Source organism: Sturnus vulgaris, chromosome 7 (assembly GCF_052056855.1).
Source record: "Sturnus vulgaris isolate bStuVul1 chromosome 7, bStuVul1.hap1, whole genome shotgun sequence".
Taxonomy (NCBI): Eukaryota; Metazoa; Chordata; class Aves; order Passeriformes; family Sturnidae; genus Sturnus; species Sturnus vulgaris.
The window spans coordinates 36,139,109-36,157,282 of record NC_142249.1 but is presented as its reverse complement, the minus strand read 5'-3'; the positions used below and the strand labels follow the sequence as shown (position 1 = coordinate 36,157,282).

The window sequence follows — 18,174 nt, the reverse complement described above, 5'->3', positions numbered from 1 at the left end:
ACAATCCCAGGCTGCTCCAAGCCCTGTCCAAGCTGGCCTTGGAAACTTCCAGGGAAATGGGGCAGCCACAGCTTCTCTGGGCAGCCTGTGCCAGCATCAGAGAGGCACAAATGCATGGTGCAAAATCTATTATTGCCACATTTTTGCTGTGCCACGCAGTAGAGCCAAGGCAAGAGGAGGCAGCTCCCCCAGGATGGGCTGGGGGATGTCAGTGATGGCACATGGGGTTGTGCTGGGAGAAGGACATCAGTGGTTTATCAGCAAAGATCAGGGACACTTCCACCTGACTGTTGCACTTCCAAAAGATAAATCTGCTGTGGGTGTAAGGTCTGCACACAGTGTTAAACAACAGTGCCAGCAGCATTCCAAGAGGCTGGCTTAAAAGTGATGCGAAAATAAACATTTCTCCAGCAGCTTTGGAAACAGATGCACCTCTAATTGAATTGGCTCTAGACTCATTTGTGTCCTCTCTAACATATTTCATGGTTTCAATTAACAAACTTCTAGCAGTCCTACCCTTGTTAGTAAACCTTGAGGTGCTTCATAAAACTCAAGGTCATTACTGTGAGAGGGACAACTCTGTGCATCACCACAGCTGCCACTGGTAATAACACTGCTAATTTCCCTTGGAGTCTGTGGGACAGGAGAGATCACCCTTTAACAAACTAGGGAGCAGCAGAGTGGACAGTGACACAGAAGACATGTTTCTAATTACACAGATCAAAGGTAGAGGGGAAAAAAAACTGATTCATTTTGCAATTAATATTTACATTCACTTGGTTACTGACTGTGAAATATCACAAAATAACACTGTTAAATCCAAGCAGTGCTAATAATCTAATAGCTCTAAGAGAGACCTGGTGGACCACAGCATTTGGTGGGCCAAATTCTGCTCAGCTGAAGCTTAGGGATCTTCCACAAGGAAAACCTCTTGCTACACCACAGGTTAAAATTCAGCAAGGAGTACAGACTGCAGCCCAGAAACTTAACTCCACCAGCTGATCATAGTTCAATGGCTGAGGCTTTCCCAGTGTGCCAAGAATAAGGCAGCCACTGGCCATGGGCCACATGGTACAACCAAAAGCTCCAGAAGCCTGGAGCTGCAAGAGGAGCACCTCGTCCCAAATAATCCCTGTTCAAAATCTAAACCCTGCTTCAAGGGAAAAAATTATTAACTGAAGGGAACTAAGCATAATAAGTCTGGGAGACTTAAGTTGCTAAAAACTTGAGTTGCAGCCGAAAAGGATTTAATCTTGCCACAGAACAAATGTTTAATCTTCTTTTTTTTATAGTACACAAGGATTTGAGAGATTTTATGCATTATTAGTTTGCTGAGAAATTTAGGAGATAATCTAATTTACATTCAGTAAATGCACAGCCAAAATAACCAGCAAAAATAACTTCCACATCAAATATTTTGTGAGGCTCATATAATGGACCCTTAGCTAATTTATTCCTACTTGCTCAACAAAAGATGCACAGACTCACGTTATCTCGTAGCAGACTGATTAGAGATTCTAAATAGACCAGAGAGGACTTGTAAAAAAGGCTGGTAAGTTTAACTCAACATTATTGTTATTGAAATTCATCCAAAGGTTGGTTTTATTGCTCAATTTCAGAGTCTCTATAAATCCCGAGGAGGCAGTTGGGTTGATGCTGACTTTGCATTATGATTTCTAATTTCTTTTGATTCTGCATTACAGTTTTCTTCCTTAAAGAACTTGCAAGCATACGCTTGGCGTTAGATACAAGCCCTGGTATTTGATATATTTAATCTTTTAACCCAATAAGGAAATCTCCATTAATTAGCACTTTCCTTGTAACAGATTGCAGAGCAAGCTGAGAACCCTTCCGGAGAAGGAGTCGCGTCTGCTGCCTTCTGAGTGCAAGTAAATAGAGCAAGTAAATAGGACTTCACAGTGTACACTCATCTCACAGGGAACATGTGATGCAGAAGGGCAGAAATCCACTGCACAGGTCTGTCCAGGCTCCAAAACCAACTGTGAGAACGATGCTCCCTTTTCCCAGGGCTGCTCTCCCATGGTGAAGGGCTGGCCTGGCTGCTTGGGAGCCCTGACATCTTAACCAAGTCCTTACTCAAATAAAAAACCGTCCACTGGGATCAATAGCAGTTAGGGGAGTAGCTCAGCTGTGTTTTTCTGTATACTTTGCTCATCACTCTGCCACTGAGAAAATCATCTGTTTTCTTCAAATAAAACAGAGTAGCTTTTTTTTTTTTCTTAGCAGTGTTGGAATCCTCTATATATTCAGGAAAAAAAACTTCAGCCAACTGTATTTTATTATGGATTGTTTACCATATATATTTTTTGAGGCTACTCAATTCATAGTACGAGCATGTTTATGAAACAAACCCAAGACCCTGTTTATATTCTAATATTATTATTATATTTATATAAGAAAACAAGACATTTTTAAAGCCTGAACACAATTAAACTGTCCAGACAATCTAATTCCCTTTTCTCCTACACCTGACTTCTCTCAGAGGCCTGATGGCACAGTAGCTCTGAAAATAGATGTGCAGAGTGCTCTGAAGATCAATAGAGACCGGGACAATTTGGACCAGGCAGGAAGCATCTTCCATAGCCAAGGGTCCATTCCTGGGAGAAAGCTTCTGTCAAATATCTCTGAAAGTATCTACCCCCCTGAGTAAATCATATATGTCCTGAAGGTCAACGGTTTCAAGCTCTGCTGGAGCACACTAAGAAACTCAATTTCAGACTTTGGGGCCCTCTGTGGAGAGAATCTTTCTGCCAGTTTCTGAAGCCATGACATTGGGCACTGTCAACACAATATGCCACCTCATTTCTGCTGCCAAGCTGTGACCCCAAGACACAGACAAGCCTCATTTAGATAACTTGCCTTGGACAACAACGTTATGGCTTTCATTTGACAGAATGGGACACACTGATGCATCTCCCTGCATCCTGATAATTAGCATGTATTCTGCATTACAACATTGTTTTTATTTCAGACAAAATAAACCAGCAGATGACTCTGCAGAAGACAGGAACACTAATTAGATCAGTGTGCAATTAATATTATCAAGAGGGCTTACAGCAGCATGAAAAAGATTTGTTTTTCTTTAAATGTGCATTCCTAGTTCTTTAATTTACAAACTCAAGGGGTTTTTCCAGTGTAAGGGCCTGGAAAAGGCAGGTGAAGGTTGTGAGCCAGCTGTGACCTCCACAGCCCCCTCCCCAGTGCCACAGGAGGTGAATGACACAGTGACCCCTCCCTGCCACACGAGGTGAGTGACACAGTGACCCCCAGATCAATACATTTAAATCAATACTCAGCCTCAATTTCTTTTCCCATCGACACTAAATGAGAAGCCCAAGTGCACACTTGAATTATACAGGTGCTGCTTTAAGGATGCCACTAACCATTACCAGCACCAGGAAGATCCATGAGAGCTTTCCCAAAATCCAGGTAGCTGCTGTCAGGTCCCATCTGCTTGCATAAGGAGTTTCACTCCTATTAGAGGTCACCTTGCTGCAGAAGCATCTGACCCTTTGAATAAAGCTGTACTATAAAAAACATCTGACAAAACCACGATTTTAAGAAAGGGAACAGTCCTGGTTTTCCACAGCTCAGGCACAGGGAGAGCAGCAACTCATTTATATGATGGAAAACCTTGAGAGGGAAACAGGACGTTTTTGTGACACTAGCAGGCCTCAGCACAGAGTATTGATGTACTGAATTTCTGATAGACTTTTGTTTCAATTTTGCAGTGTGACTTTGAGCTCTCTGGTTGTGTAGTTCAGTCTCCTGTGCTGGAGGACTTCAGTGAATTCAGAAGCAGAAGGCAATGCAATCCTGTTAAATAACAGTATTTTTAGTGGTCACTCCTCCATGTTACCACATACAAATGAGAGCCAAGATTTCACAGTGGGAATCTCTCTCTGCAGTGAGGGATATTTGAAGATTTGCAAACCAGGCTCTCAGTAATTTAATTTACACCATCCTCATTTGCAAACCTTGGAGAACAGAGAGTTATTAAGTGTATTTCAGGCCCAGGAAGAGACTAAGGCAGGATAAATTCTCTACTACTCATCAGTATCACAGGGATAATCCTTAGAACAGACCGAGCTGAAGTTTAAGTTTAAATTTAATTAAGTTGCTTCCGAAAACCTTCAGAATGCATCAGACAACAAACCCTTTAATGCCCACTGAACTCCACTACAACACCTACTCTGTCCAGCTGCCACAGGGCTCCCCAGCACCAGTAAAGCAACAGAACTGTCACTCTTCACTCAAAAACTATTTGTCCTCTATTTATTTGCCTGAAAGTTCTGCTCATCAGAGTTGTATAAAGGCAAACAGGTTAAAAAAGGCTGCAAAAAAGCCCACATAAGACATAAGAGGAATCATATGAACTATCACCACATCACTTCCCAGTACAGCCACACATCTCAGAAGGATCATGAAGCTCTCCATGAGCAGCAGAAGTACAGAGGTCTTAGGACTAGAATATGAAATTCATGAACAGGATTAGGCTAAAAGGGTATTTCTTCATACTTCCAATATAGCATATAAATGGAATGACATGTAGGGAGAGAAAAACGTTAATTCTAAGCCTATCTTTGTATGGTAACATTTTATTAGAGCCTTGCCTCATAACAGGCTGTATTTGTGACAAATGTGTTATTAAGGCCAAAGAGACGGGCCACATTTCAAGGAAATTCTCTTCCCACAGCCTGCTGCAGAAATCAGGGCAGGAGATCACCCAGTGCATTAACCTGCTATCACAGCTCTCCTAAAGCTCCCATAGACTATTCCTACACTGAGTTACAATTTCTACACTAAAAACATTCCTGAGTCCCATGGAAGAGCTATAATCAATCTGTAAAAAACAAACAAACAAACAAAAAAAAACCCTAACTGAGCCTAATAATAGAAACAAAAGGGATGGACATGAGCAAGGGTGGGCAGAGGTGGTTCAGCAAGAGGCAGATGACAGTGAATGTCAAACATGAGAAAGTCTGTTTGAGGTCAATAAAAAGCCATTCCTTCATAAAGTCTGGCACTGCCACGTCTTCAAAAGGGGTCATTTTATGGAATGCAGCAAAAAGCATAAAAGAAATTTGGGCAAGAAGATAAGCAATAAAGATGTGTATTTAAAGCCAAGGAGTAACAACAGACATCACTCTGACTAAATGCAGCACTTACAGGATGCTGCTCCAAAAACCAAGCCTCTAAATATTTTTTCTTAAGATGCATGCTTCCTTTCCGTAAGAAGATAAAGTCCTAGAAGAATGTGCATTTCTGGGTACTAATGCCTCAGGGGAAGTCTTACCTTGCTTTAAATAAGCTTCTTTGATAGCCAGTTTGACCCATTCAGAAATAACTTTTTTGATGGCTGTTTAACTTTGATTCTGTTGCCAGGAAAACACAGAGAACTCAATGTCTGAACAGTTGTCCTGTGATCCAATTTCATTTGATAAGTCTTTTAACATCCATAAAGGAAGAACTGTGGCCAAATTTTCTTATGGTGAACAGATTTTGAAAAAAAAAATAACAACAAAAAACAAACAAAGGAAAAGATAAGGAATAAATAAAAGCTCTTTGAGCACTGTTATGGGAGCAATATGTAAAAATCCTGTAGTGAAACAAGAAATGGAGGCCAGGTCCTTCCCAGGCTCTGTGTCTGTGTTACAGCTCCCCTGGCAGCCACAGCTGTAATTAAAAGTGTCACCATACACCCAAGGAGACAGGTAGGAATGTCAGAGAGAGTCCACAGCAGAACCCAGTCAGGATTTCAGAGCTAAATTTAGAAGCTATTTAGCTGTGAGAGAGCTGAAAACAGACAAAGGTGGCAGTGGCTTCAAAGAGTCCTGAAGTGGGAACTCGAGGGCAGGACAGTCCTGTGATCCAGCCTTAATTCCCGTGCCAGGGAATGGGATAGACAGAAAATAAAGTGAATTTTTAGCTGAAACTTCTTTTTCAAACAATCCTCAAAAAGCTTTCTAGTAGCAATATAGCCATTAATGAAATCTAATCATGTAATAAAAAGGCCACAGAGAGAGACTGTGCTGGTTTTGGTTGAGGTAGAGTTAATTTTCTTCACAGTTTCTGGTATAGAGCTGTGTTTTGGATTTGTGCTGCAGTGTTGATAAAACAGGGATGTCTTTTTTATCTCTGGGAAGTGATTACAGAGAGCCTAGCTGGTTCTGAAATCAACAGGTTGTACTAAAACTGAAATTTCAATATAAAATGTCACTTAGACTAAGAATGAAATTAAACTTTGGAATATTTTCAAAAACACAAGGAAACGTCTGTTCGGAAACGTTTCTATTCTGAAGATTTTCAAAATCAGGGATTTCTACAACTTCATTCTTCAAAATAAAATTTACTAGATGTGTAAAAATGTACTAATATTGATACACTTCCAAAAATAAGCAGGCATCTATTCAATGTTGCATTTTCAACCTTTTTCTTTTAATCTTTCCCCTAAAACTGCTACTTCATAGAAGCAGTAAGTTTGCCTTCAGACCACGACAGACCTGACTCATATTCCTTTAACTTATTAGGCTCTGCTTATGGCTTTTTGAGCCATACAAATACAAATTTGCAGAATGCTTATTAAAATCTAGGGATTAAAAACTACCTGAAAACAGCTCATTATCTCCTAAAATGGGGGGAATCAATCCCAGCATTTTCCTTTTAGGATGTGTTTGTCCACCAGCAACTGGAGCTCAGAGAATGAGACACTGAACTGCTGAGAGTAAGGAGGTGTTTGAGCACCCCTGCTGTGCCCTTCATAAATTCAGAGATAATTAAAGCTTTTTAAGGTGAGTGCAGGTTGCAGCTAAGCACTCTGTGATTTAAAACCAGGATCTATTTGTCTGTCGTGTCTTTTTCTTCCAGGTCCCTGTTGTTGTGAGCACAGCAGAATTTGAATAGGATAAGCACTCTTCATAAATTCCTGCTTTCCATAAATTGTCCGTTGGATCAAAAGCAGAACCTCCATGCAAGAGCACAGAAATCTCCAGCCTTTGATTTGGAACAGATGAGGCACCCTATGTTCCTCTAAGATTAAAAAAACCCTGTTGGCATCGCACACAAGAAAGAGAAGCAAAGGGACGATGGGAAATGATTCAAAACAAAGGAGATGGAAATTCAAAAATAGTATGAGCAGCTCAGATGACAGATTGGGAAGCGGATGAACTGCAAGTAAAAGGACAATTTCATGGCCAAAGACATGCTCCAGACACGAGTCAGAAAATGGAGACACACTGGACTAGCAGTGAGCTCAGCACAATATAAGCAGTCTTCTGATGGGAAGGAAATTTGAGGCAAATTACCAATTACAATTTTGTCATGTAGTTAGAGGTAGTTACCTCTAACCATGATTTCATAGATGCATTTCCAAATTAAAGGAAGAAAAACAAGGGTGAACCAAATCTGGGAGAAAATCACTAATTCAACTGGAAAATGCAGATCACTCAATTCCCAAGCTTATTGAATGGATGATCAAGGGAAAAGGTCACACCAAAATAAAGCAGTTTATTACAAAAGCCAGCCATGAAAAAAAAAAAAAAGCATACTTTTTTCCTGGAGAAAAGATTTGGTACAGAAAGGAATCAAATTCAGAAAAGCCTGTGATTTGTATTTTTAAGCTTGTCATATCTAATGACCACAAGCTAAGACACAATGAAATAGCAGCAAGGAAGAGTAAAGCAGTCAGTGGTGATCAACATGCCCACTACAGCTGACCCAAAGTGTTGACACCAGGCTTGCTCAGCTCTGGTGGGTCAGGGCAGAGGTCTCTCCCTCCACCCAGGCTTCAGGTCCTAACAGAAGAAACTGTAGACCCCAGGCAGGTAGACAGAGCATTTCCAAAAAGGAACAGCTGGAATGCTTCTGTCTTGACTCTTTCTGGACCTTGGGATACTCTGCTTGCAGTAACTACATCAATGAGGAGAAAATACCCATTTCCAATTGGGAAGGTATGCTTAAAGAGTTAATATATTTGTGGATAATAGACTTAGACAGTTAGAGGAAACTTCTAGGAAACACAGATTAAACAGAATGAATTGTGGTTTTGGTTAGATTCCCCCCTCACCCTCCAAGCTGCAAATGCAGAATCACTCAGAAAAATCAGCATAAGAGCAGGGCTTCAGAACCAGAACCCTTCTGAGCAGTTTCTTTCTACACCAGACTCAAGTGAACTGTACATTCACTTGACAAGTTTGTTGCACTCACATATTAGGTCACATTGACCAAGTGAAATAACCCCTACTCAAGTCTAAGTTCACAAGGTTTCAGTTGGGGAAAATGAAAATCACTGCAGCAAGAAGGCAAAAGCCCAGAATTTGCTCTCCAGGAAAGCTACAAACTGATCTATTCCGGTCTTTTGTGTTTTCCTACACCATGTACTCAGGACATTATCAAACCTGGGACAAATTTACTCCTACTCTTGAAGGACAATTTACATCCCTACATCTCTCTTTCTACATTTTGCAGTTCTTCAAAAGGACCCATCAAAGAACTGAGGTCTAAGTCTTACAACTTCTCACTTCTGTTCTGGTTCAAGGGAAAGGAAGGAAGAGCACTGCTCTGCTGACGGAAAAGAGCAGGAAACAAAGAGAAGTCTGAAGACCTGAGAGAAGTAAAAGAGGAATCTGCTTATCCCCACCTCATAAAGCAAGAACAATGCCCAGATATCACACTGATTGGCATTCAATATATAAGACAATGGATTACTTAGCCATAATCATGGCCAGCCAGCAAATGTTAAAAAAGGTCACCTGATACTAATTGTGTACAAGACAAACTGAGCTTAAAAAAAACCACTCTGAGAATAATTTCTCAGGGTTTAGTAGTTCTGCATGCTTCTGTAAATTGCTCTTCTCCATTATGGTTAAAAAGCATTCTGCTAATTATTAATTGGATAATGATTTGTTTCTATCACTAATTCAATAAGGTGCTCAGAAGTACATTTTGAAAGTTCCCAGCTCTAGAGACTATAAACATCAAACCTGTCTTCCTGTAACCTTGGAAGGCAGGACAAGGTGGTAGAAGTGGAGCCCATGGAACTTCTGCCCATTTTTAGTGACTTTATGCCCAAAGTCACTGACCACCCCTCTGCCTCTGATGTGGGCCCTGTACCAGGGCAGTGCCACCATCATTTTTGTTCACATAAAAAGCTGAAGACAAGAAAGTGAACAATATTCCCCTGGAGCTGCCACTCCCTACTACCTCCCTAAGAGAAGCCAGACCATTAAAAATGCCATGTAAATATCACTGACAGAAAACAGGCTTCAAGGTTATTTAGAAAAGCCCCACGCATAGACAACCTCCCTTTTTTAATAGTGATAAAACCCCTGAGTTTCTCAAAAGAGCAAGTCACGCCACAGGCAAACCCACCTTCCAAAAGCCAGCAGCTCCCTTTTTGCAGAAGAAAAGGTAATGTGGGGGAAAGGTATACTGCTCCTCCTTCATGGGCCACAGAGGCATAATCAATCGGTACAAAAGCACATTGTTGAAACACAAACCATGGAAAACTGCTTTATGAACCTGTGCAGCCAGCTGGAACAGCCATCAACAGCTGCAAGAGGAATTCACTCCAGGACTGAATCACTTCATTAGAGCGGAGGTTTTTTCCCTTTATTACACACGGCTCAGGCTGCTGCTCCTCATCATGAAGACCCTCTAGAGAGCTGATTTCTCTGCTCCCTTATACTCTCAGGAGCATTCCTGGTGCCCACTGCATGACTTAATCTCCTCCTGAGACATCATTTCTTCCCCTCTCATCATACAGATCATCAGCAGTCTTCCAAACTACTACATCCTGCTCTATGGTGTCCCAAGACTTTTGACTGTAAGTCAGAGAGCAGCAGTGGTTTGGGGGCAGTCCAGCTAGAAATTTTGTTCCTAAAATAAAGGCTTATGTCTGTAGTAAGTGGTAGGACTAGGGGCAATGGCTTCAAATGCACAGAGGGCAGGGTTAGATTTGATACCAGGAAGAAATTCTTGACTGTGAGGGTGGTGAAGCTCTAGCACAAGCTTCCCAGAGAAGTTATGGCTGCCCCATCCCTGGAAGTGCTCAAGGCCAGGTTGGATTGGGCTTGGAGCAACCTGGCATAGTGGAAGGGAGCTCTGATATGAGGTGATATTTAAGGTCACTTCCAACTTAAATCATTCAATGAACTGCATATCATGGAAATTGTGAAAAAACACCCAAATGGAATGACATATCCTGCTCTCTCTGGTTTTAATTCTGTCCCTTTCTGATACAGGCTACTTGACTATATAAGAAATATAGATGGACAGCACCCCAGGAAGCAGTGACATGAAAATATACTCTATGAATTTGAGCTTAACACTGGCACATAATTGCAAGGAGGACACCACTGGCTGTTGAAGCCACATGTGCTTGGCATGAGGGACAGCAGGTGATATCACAGGCATTTTGTAATTAAATATAATTATCTCTAGAAAATTGAGAATTCCTTCATTGAAAACAACCATGCAAGCTCCAAACTTAGTGAAAGGAAATAAAAACTCCTGAACAAGTAAAAGCTGAAGTAGGAGGTCTCTTCAAACAAAATGCTCACTGAAATAAATATACCTCCTCCGAAGCTTGTATTTTTATGGGATTTTCAGGGAAATAAAAGAAATGCCTCTGGTATTCTGGCAGTGAAGCCAACGTTAGCCTTCTTGTGCTTCATTTCCATTGCAGAAATACCAGCAGACCCTTACACTGAGGAAAACCTCAGTATTAAACAGCAATAAGGAAATATTCGAACTGTGTTCAACACCCACGGCGAACTTGTGAGAGCTATTCCAGCGAGCACACACCTCGGATAAGCTCCACAGTGAGCCATGGAGTGCTATTCACACGTGTTGAGGGCTGTTTGACACCTCCTTACCCGAACTGCTACAGCGAGATGGCTCCACCAGTCTGTCGGTCCTGTCGTAGCAGGCGATGGCTCGCAGCCGCACGCCCTGGCCACACTCCCTGGCCACTCCCTGGGATGGCATTCCCAGCTGCAGCTGGGATGGACCCCCTCTGATGATGCAGTCAGACCAATTTCCATGGGGCTGGGAGGTGAATACCTCGCAGGGGCACGGCTCTGTTTCAACTTGAGGATAAACTTCAGTGTTCTGGCATTTGTCTCGCTTTCTGCTTCGCCCTGTTCCAACCACAGAAATCTGTGTGTTAGCTCAACATCTGCTACTCTTGATAACAACGTCATATTATTTATACTTGCATGAATTCAACACATTAGAACCAAGACAATCTGAATGTTAATATTCAGGGATGTTTCTGAAGCGTCTATTAGCTGCTGCCAGTGCTCTGGTGTGCAAGGACAACGTATTTATCTCCAGGGGCAACCAGAGAACTTGGAAGTATTTTCTGATGGGGAGATCAAGGGGTAAAATACAAAGTCTTACTCTAGGAATGGTCTGCCCAGAACCACTTTGTAATTTCATATAATATCATTTCCCTCTAATTATCTGATGAAAATAAATTGATTGTTTTGTCTCTACTTGTTCTCAATCAATGGTTGCCAGGACAACTTCCAGAGGACCCTACATTAGCTACAACTTCTTTGAGATTTCTTTACAAATTAGTTAAAGATGAGCTGTGCACAAAAACCGTGCTTTGAAGAAAACAGAAAAAGATAATCCTCAGTAAATTATTAGGGCTGGGAAGCATTTCAATGGCTGTGTTTGCTTTTATGTTTTCCTTTGCTCTGTTCCTTCAACAGGTTTTAAAAGAAGGCTCTTTCAGTAGTTTTAGGAAGCAGCAGCAGCATCCAAATAAACCCATAGTACCGCTCTGTGCAGCTGCACTCTCCATGCCCTCCACCTGCAGGACTTCAAGGCATGAGAGGGGGTCCCCAGTACAAGAAGAAACAATGAAAAAAAGAGAGTTCAAGCTCCCTGCATTCCTACAACTGCTGAAGGGAACAAATGTCTGTACACAGCCTCTAAAGATAAAAATCAATGCTTTTCTTGGCACAGGTCAACCAGCGTGCCGTGGAACAATCTTGATGCTGGCTGAGCTCAGGAATGTCTTTGCATTTGGCATCTGCACAGAAGGGAGAATTCATCTTCAACAACAAACTGCATCTGTATCCCATACTCAAAACATTCCTTGGGGATCTGGGATGCACTAAAAACACTTCTGCAGAAGGTTTTTAAAGCTCTGATCCCAGATGAAATGTTTTCTCTTCGTTGCACACAGATAAGATACTAAAACCAAAAGGTAAGTTATATAACTCAACAACCTCCTTTCCAGACTGGAACCAAGAGCCATTTCACCACAGACAAGCTGGGTCTCATCAGTGCCTGTTTCCAGACAAATATGTACCTCCAAATGAAAGGCCCCTGACTGTAGACCCTTGCTATTGCCATCCTTTAAGACCCAGCTCTTTCAAAATTGTATTGCCAGAGTTCTGGGTAATGCAGAATTTGCCAGAACAAAGGGATGCAAAAAATCAGTTAGTGCCAGCATCTTTACAGTTTGGTAGAGAAATCTATGTTTATATTTTTTTTTGTATATATTTATGAGGAAATCCAGGTACAACTCCCCATACTTCAAGGAAAGTCTTTTATAAGACTTTCACTAGATTGGGAGCTCCAAAGGCATTTCCAGCCTTTTCTGTTTGAGAAGCCATGAGGAGCCACAAACTCTGTATGTTCAGTTGTGTGCTCTGCACTGTATTGGCAAACATGGGAATTTGGGATTTGCCCATGTTTTGCCATCATGACACGAAGTACAACAGACTGAGGAAAGGATGCTAATAATCCCACACTTACGTGACTGGGTTTTTTTCCACTTGCCCTGCCATCCGTTTAGTTGGAATTTTCCCCCTAAATGAAGTTGCTATAAAAGCCCTATTTTGAGGGGGAAAGTGACATTGATCCCATTTCTTCACAAAGAAATATTTTTAGAATTAGTGGTAGTGATACTTTTATCATCTTCACAGACTGCTTTAAAAATCGTTGCTAAAAATACCATCTCCAAAAATTTTTGAGGACATAAACCCATCAATTAAATAGAATAGAAAATAAAGAGAATATTAAATTACATTTCTGAATACCAACAAACATTATATAAATATTATCAAGTAATACGTACTGTACATAAAAATTATAGGAAACATTAAAAATACAGAAAGGCTTTGTATCCATAATACAGTGAATTAACTGACTGTATTAATTAACTGAAGACTCACCTAAAAATTGTGTTTTCATTATAATGACTTTGAATTTTGATATGTTCTGTAATAAGTCTTTCACTTAAGTAATGACTAATTTTATATGTAGTCGATGATGAATTATAAAGTAAAATGAATTATACTATTAAAAATTGAGTGGAGGGCAAGCAAATACTTAGCAAACAATTAGAAGATTTCCAGTAAATGACATTAATAATGAACTCTTATAATGAAGCCAAAGCATTCACTTGAGCATAGACACACGCAGTTGATGAACAAGAGGCACAATCCATGTACACTTACAGAGAGGTGAAATGTAAATAGATAAAGGACTCTTAACATCACAAAATACTTTTGAAAATCGCATTTTCCTTAAATCTTTGGATCAAGTTCCTGTGGATGAGATTTTTTCAAGACTTTTGTCTACCTCTATTTTTCAAGATTTATGCAAATACAAACTGGCGCCTGTCTCACTGACTTCCCCTTTGGAGAGGGGGCCCAAGCAAACCCAGTGTCTGCTTTGGTTTGTCCCTTGCTGCTCTCTGGGGCACTGCCACATCCCCACCTGGGACACTCACTGCATGTTCACCACTTGCTTTTCAGGATACCTTCACTGGGCACGGGCTGAGACCACGAGCTCCATCCTGGCAGGAAAAATGGAACCCAGCAAGGTCAGATGGGGAGAGACTGGTGGTGGTTGGTCACAAAGGCAGTGCAGGTGAGGAGACAAACCAGCAAAACCTGGGCATTACAAACCACTTTTGGTGTATGTACTTACTTGAACAGATCTCCATCTGATATAGAACAGAGTAAGAAAGGGGATAGGTAGGGCTGTACTGTTTTCTAGCTTGCACAGTGTTCATAAAGAAAAATCAGATTTTACACTACATGTAAGTAACTATTCATTATTTTTTACATATTTTTTGTAAGATCAGGCACCTATTATTTTGCTGGGAATCAAGCATTTCTCCTACTATAAACATACATGCACTGGTATAGAGAACATTTTAGAATATGCTCTTTGCCAGAAACTACAGAGCATTGTATAATACTGGGGTTTTATGTGAAAAAGAAATCTTTATCCTTTAATGAGCCACACTGACAAATGGCAGCTTGAAACCAGTATAAATGTATGCTGTAATTGTTAGTTAGTAAAACACACAGAACATTACAGCAGTAACAAATGGAGTAAGAAAACAGCCATGCAGGACACATGAGTCTAGGAGGAAGGAGCAGTGGTGGCCACCACATTTTGTTGCCCTTCAGATCCCAGCTTTTATCTCAGCAGATATTCTTACAGCAATTTTAGCACTCTACTCCACAGTCAAAATCTTTGAAGTTTCACCTCTATTAAAAGAGCAAACTCAAGGCAGGTGTACATATTAGCCCTCAAACACAACACAGAAACATGAAAAGATACGAGTGTTGAGAAGAACAATAAAAGCAAATTTCTTGTAAACCATGTAAGAAGAGTATAATTCATTTTTATTTGATGTAACTATGCACGTGGGGGAAGACAACTCCCAGCAAAGCATACAATTCCAAACTATTCATGTTAAGGAGTTTTAAAGCTTTCCAGTTTGGTCAGCATTCAAATAACATAATAACAAACCTCGACAGCAAGTATGGAAGACTGCTCCATCAAATGGTTCCAACCGGTGAGTTTAATGAATACTTGTAAAAGATCAAACAAAGCTGTTCTAATGGTACTGGGTTTTCTTTATCCATGGTATTAATTTGCCTTGTTGAAGTGGGGCATACTGCTGAGCACAAAACTAGTTTTAAACTTCCCCCAGAAAATCACTCTGATTTGTACTCTTGTATATGTATTTTCTGCATGCTTCCCAGATTAATAGGTCAGGTAAACTTGCACAAAGCGTGGTCACTGTTCCATTTGGTTTATGTCTAAAACCTTTCCACCAGCGAGTTTTTCTGCACTGCTCTTGTGTTGGAATATGTATAAGGCTGGCAACGATCAGTGCCAGATCAAAAATCAATTAAGCAAGGTAACTGCTCTGTCTGGATTTTCCCACCACTCCAACACTCCAGAGGCATTATTGCCAATCAGACAAATATTGTAAAAGATTATACCTGTGAGCGACCGCCTCCTGCTCCTGCTTGTGTCACAGTCAGAGGAGCAGGCTGTGAATTTAGACCAGGGGGTGAAAGTGCAGTCATCCTTGCAGGGAATGAGGCACTCCTGGACGAGGGCTGGCATCGCTCCTGCCCAGCGCACGCAGTCACCGACGGCGGCAGAGCCACCCTGCTCCGACAGGCACGTCACAGCTGCAAGCAAGGGACAGAAATCTTTATCTTCTCGTGTATTAATATTGTATCACACTCTGGGCAGTCAGTCCTGGTGTTCCCTGTGAGATTCACTCCCCTGGATTAACAGAATAAAGCTGATTTGGATTTAGGGCATTGTTCATGTGTCAATCATTGATATGATGGAAGCTCCACAAAACCATAAAGACTCATTCTTATTTGATCACTGTGTTATCTCAATGATGATATAAACTCAATATTCTCAACGAGATAGTAATTTTAAAGGTTATGGGGACACTTTAGCCAATGATACATGTAGCAAGAAAACATGTAACACTGTGGCCATGTGCCAGATGACATATTGGGTCCAGGACAGGATTCACAAGCCGCAATGCACTTGCTACTCATGGAAATTAAACTGCTTTAAAGTAGTAAAAAAATCCCCTAAAAACTATAAAAGCAGCTTCTTTCTCCAAAACTCGTTTTTTCCGTATTTCAGATGAAGGGAATGACTGAGCAGATGCTACAGCTGAATGCTTCTTGCAGTGAGGTGTAAATTCCAAGTCTTGCCCCTCTATATTGAGCTCCCTAAATATTGTGATACCTCTTATACTCTCCCACTTTGTCTGTTGTCCTTTTTTAGAACTAATAATTAATTTTTCACGGTGGATATTGGTACTGTATAGCCATGACAGAGAACAAAAGTACTTAATGTATGAATCTGAGTCACAGGAAGCCTAGGATAAAATTTGCTAAAGTCAGTGAATTAATAGTGATTATAATAAATAAAAATAGCCTGCATATCATGGAGTCTTTCATTTCATTAATAATAATTAATTCTCACAAAACCTCCAAGATTATAGGCTATTTATATCCTCCGGTGTAGGTTAAACAAAGCAAAGGTAGGTCATGACTTGATTAAGGTAATAAACTCAGGGATAGAGTAATGAACTGAATTTGGCTCTTGGAGTTTAGTCATGTTGGGTTCCCTGATTCTAGGCAAGTCCACACATTGTATCATAAAGCTACTGAGGATGAAATTATTTAATCCAGATTTTATTATTTAACTTTAACAACCTGTGATAATATTTTATGACAATTGCTAAATAATTCAGGTTTTTGAGGCTGCATATATTTTCCTTGTTGCCAGCATTTAACATAAGAGTGCGTGAAAAGAAAGGTTAGAAGAACTCTGCTTTCTTACAGTTAAAGGATTTACTGGGGTGTAACTCTGCAATGAATACACATGAATTTTTGGGTTTCAACTACAGTACTGGGACAAAGGAATGGGTTGACAATCACCTAGAAATTAAAAAAAAGTCTTATTAAAATGTAATCAGATTCTATGGAAAAAACCAGCATTTTTGAAGAGCATGCAAAAGGCAAGCAATTGTTAAAAGTCTCTTTAGACTCAAGTGACAGCAAATCAGCATATTAATAACCACCTCTAAATTGCTGATCCTTGCCTTTCACTTCCAATCCTGCGACCCTTCCCAGACTGGGAGCCCTCCCCCTCCTCAATTATGGGACAAGGGTCGCTGCTCTGAGCAGGGACACGGTGCAATTACCCCCTTCAGGAAGGTTAAACGAGGGAGAGACTCTGGTGCCCAAGGTCTGTGTAGCCTCATTACCTTCAGCAAGAGCACCCCAGATTTGGCAGCCCAGCTGTGACCACGTGAGGTCTGGCCAAGGGGATGCAGAGCAGCTCCTCAGCATCATGACAGCAGCTGGCAGGGACATCAACATGAACACGGTCCTCCACTGCCAGCCCCACAGCAGGAACTGTGACTGCAGAGCAAACCACCCCACTGCAAAGCTCACTGGGAGCTGGCACAAAAGCACAGTTCATTCCTGACATCTATTAATAATGTCAGTACAAGTGATGGAAGTTCTAGGTATCGATGTTAAACCAGACACCCCATTGCTGTGATCAGTTATTATCTAACACCCGATCTTCTGCACAAACGGCCACAACTTTAAGCATACAAATAATTCACCAAGTTCACTGAGCCTATTTGGATGCTAAATATATAAGGACATATGAAATCAGGGCAAATATTTGACAGAGATCATGGAGCTTAAAGAAATTATTGACAACGGAAACATGAGAGAGGAAAGTTAAATTAAAATGACAAATAATATAGTGGATTAGATACGTACAAGCACAGCGACAAGAAGGGGCTAAAAAGAATATTTAGTGTGTATTCTAGTAAGAGACATACACCTCAAGAAAGGGAGGAGGATGATTTCCTGTGATTCTTGCTACACACTTAAAACATGGCTTGAGGTGAGCTGCATGAATTGCTAAAGGAAATGATAAAGCAAAAGCCCATCAGGGCATTTTAACAGACTGGGAAGGGGCAGGGAGAAAGCAGCAGAGAGGATGGACCCAACTCCAGTGGTTCCACCAGGAACCAATCCTCTCATTTCTGCTTCCTGCAAACTTCCTACTTTACTTAGCTTTAACTTCTGGGAGAAAAATATTTTTATATACAGGCACAACTGGAAAGAGAATGAGAGAAATTTGTTTTCAGTGAACCTTCAGGAAAGTAAAATTATTTATCCTCGGTGGTTTCAAACTACTGATTGGTTTGGCTCATATGTGGTTTATGTTCCATAAAAAATATTTCCCCTTAATCCTCAGTTCTGTCACAATGGTTTTAAATAAACTCATACTGCAAAGCTATTTCTGTTATGTCAACATCTCTTTTGTTTT

General features: G+C 40.8%; 1 protein-coding gene across 1 annotated transcript in view; it reads right to left on the bottom strand.

The window, feature by feature from the left end:
• The window catches only part of THSD7B (thrombospondin type 1 domain containing 7B), a 299,407-nt gene that overhangs the window by 80,794 nt on the left and 200,439 nt on the right, over positions 1-18,174 (bottom strand). The window contains exons 14-15 of the mRNA XM_088168384.1: positions 15,285-15,479; positions 10,896-11,159 (exon numbers count right to left, since the gene is read on the bottom strand). Coding sequence (XP_088024510.1) covers positions 10,896-11,159; positions 15,285-15,479 — 459 coding nt within the window. The remainder of the gene's footprint in view (positions 1-10,895; positions 11,160-15,284; positions 15,480-18,174) is intronic.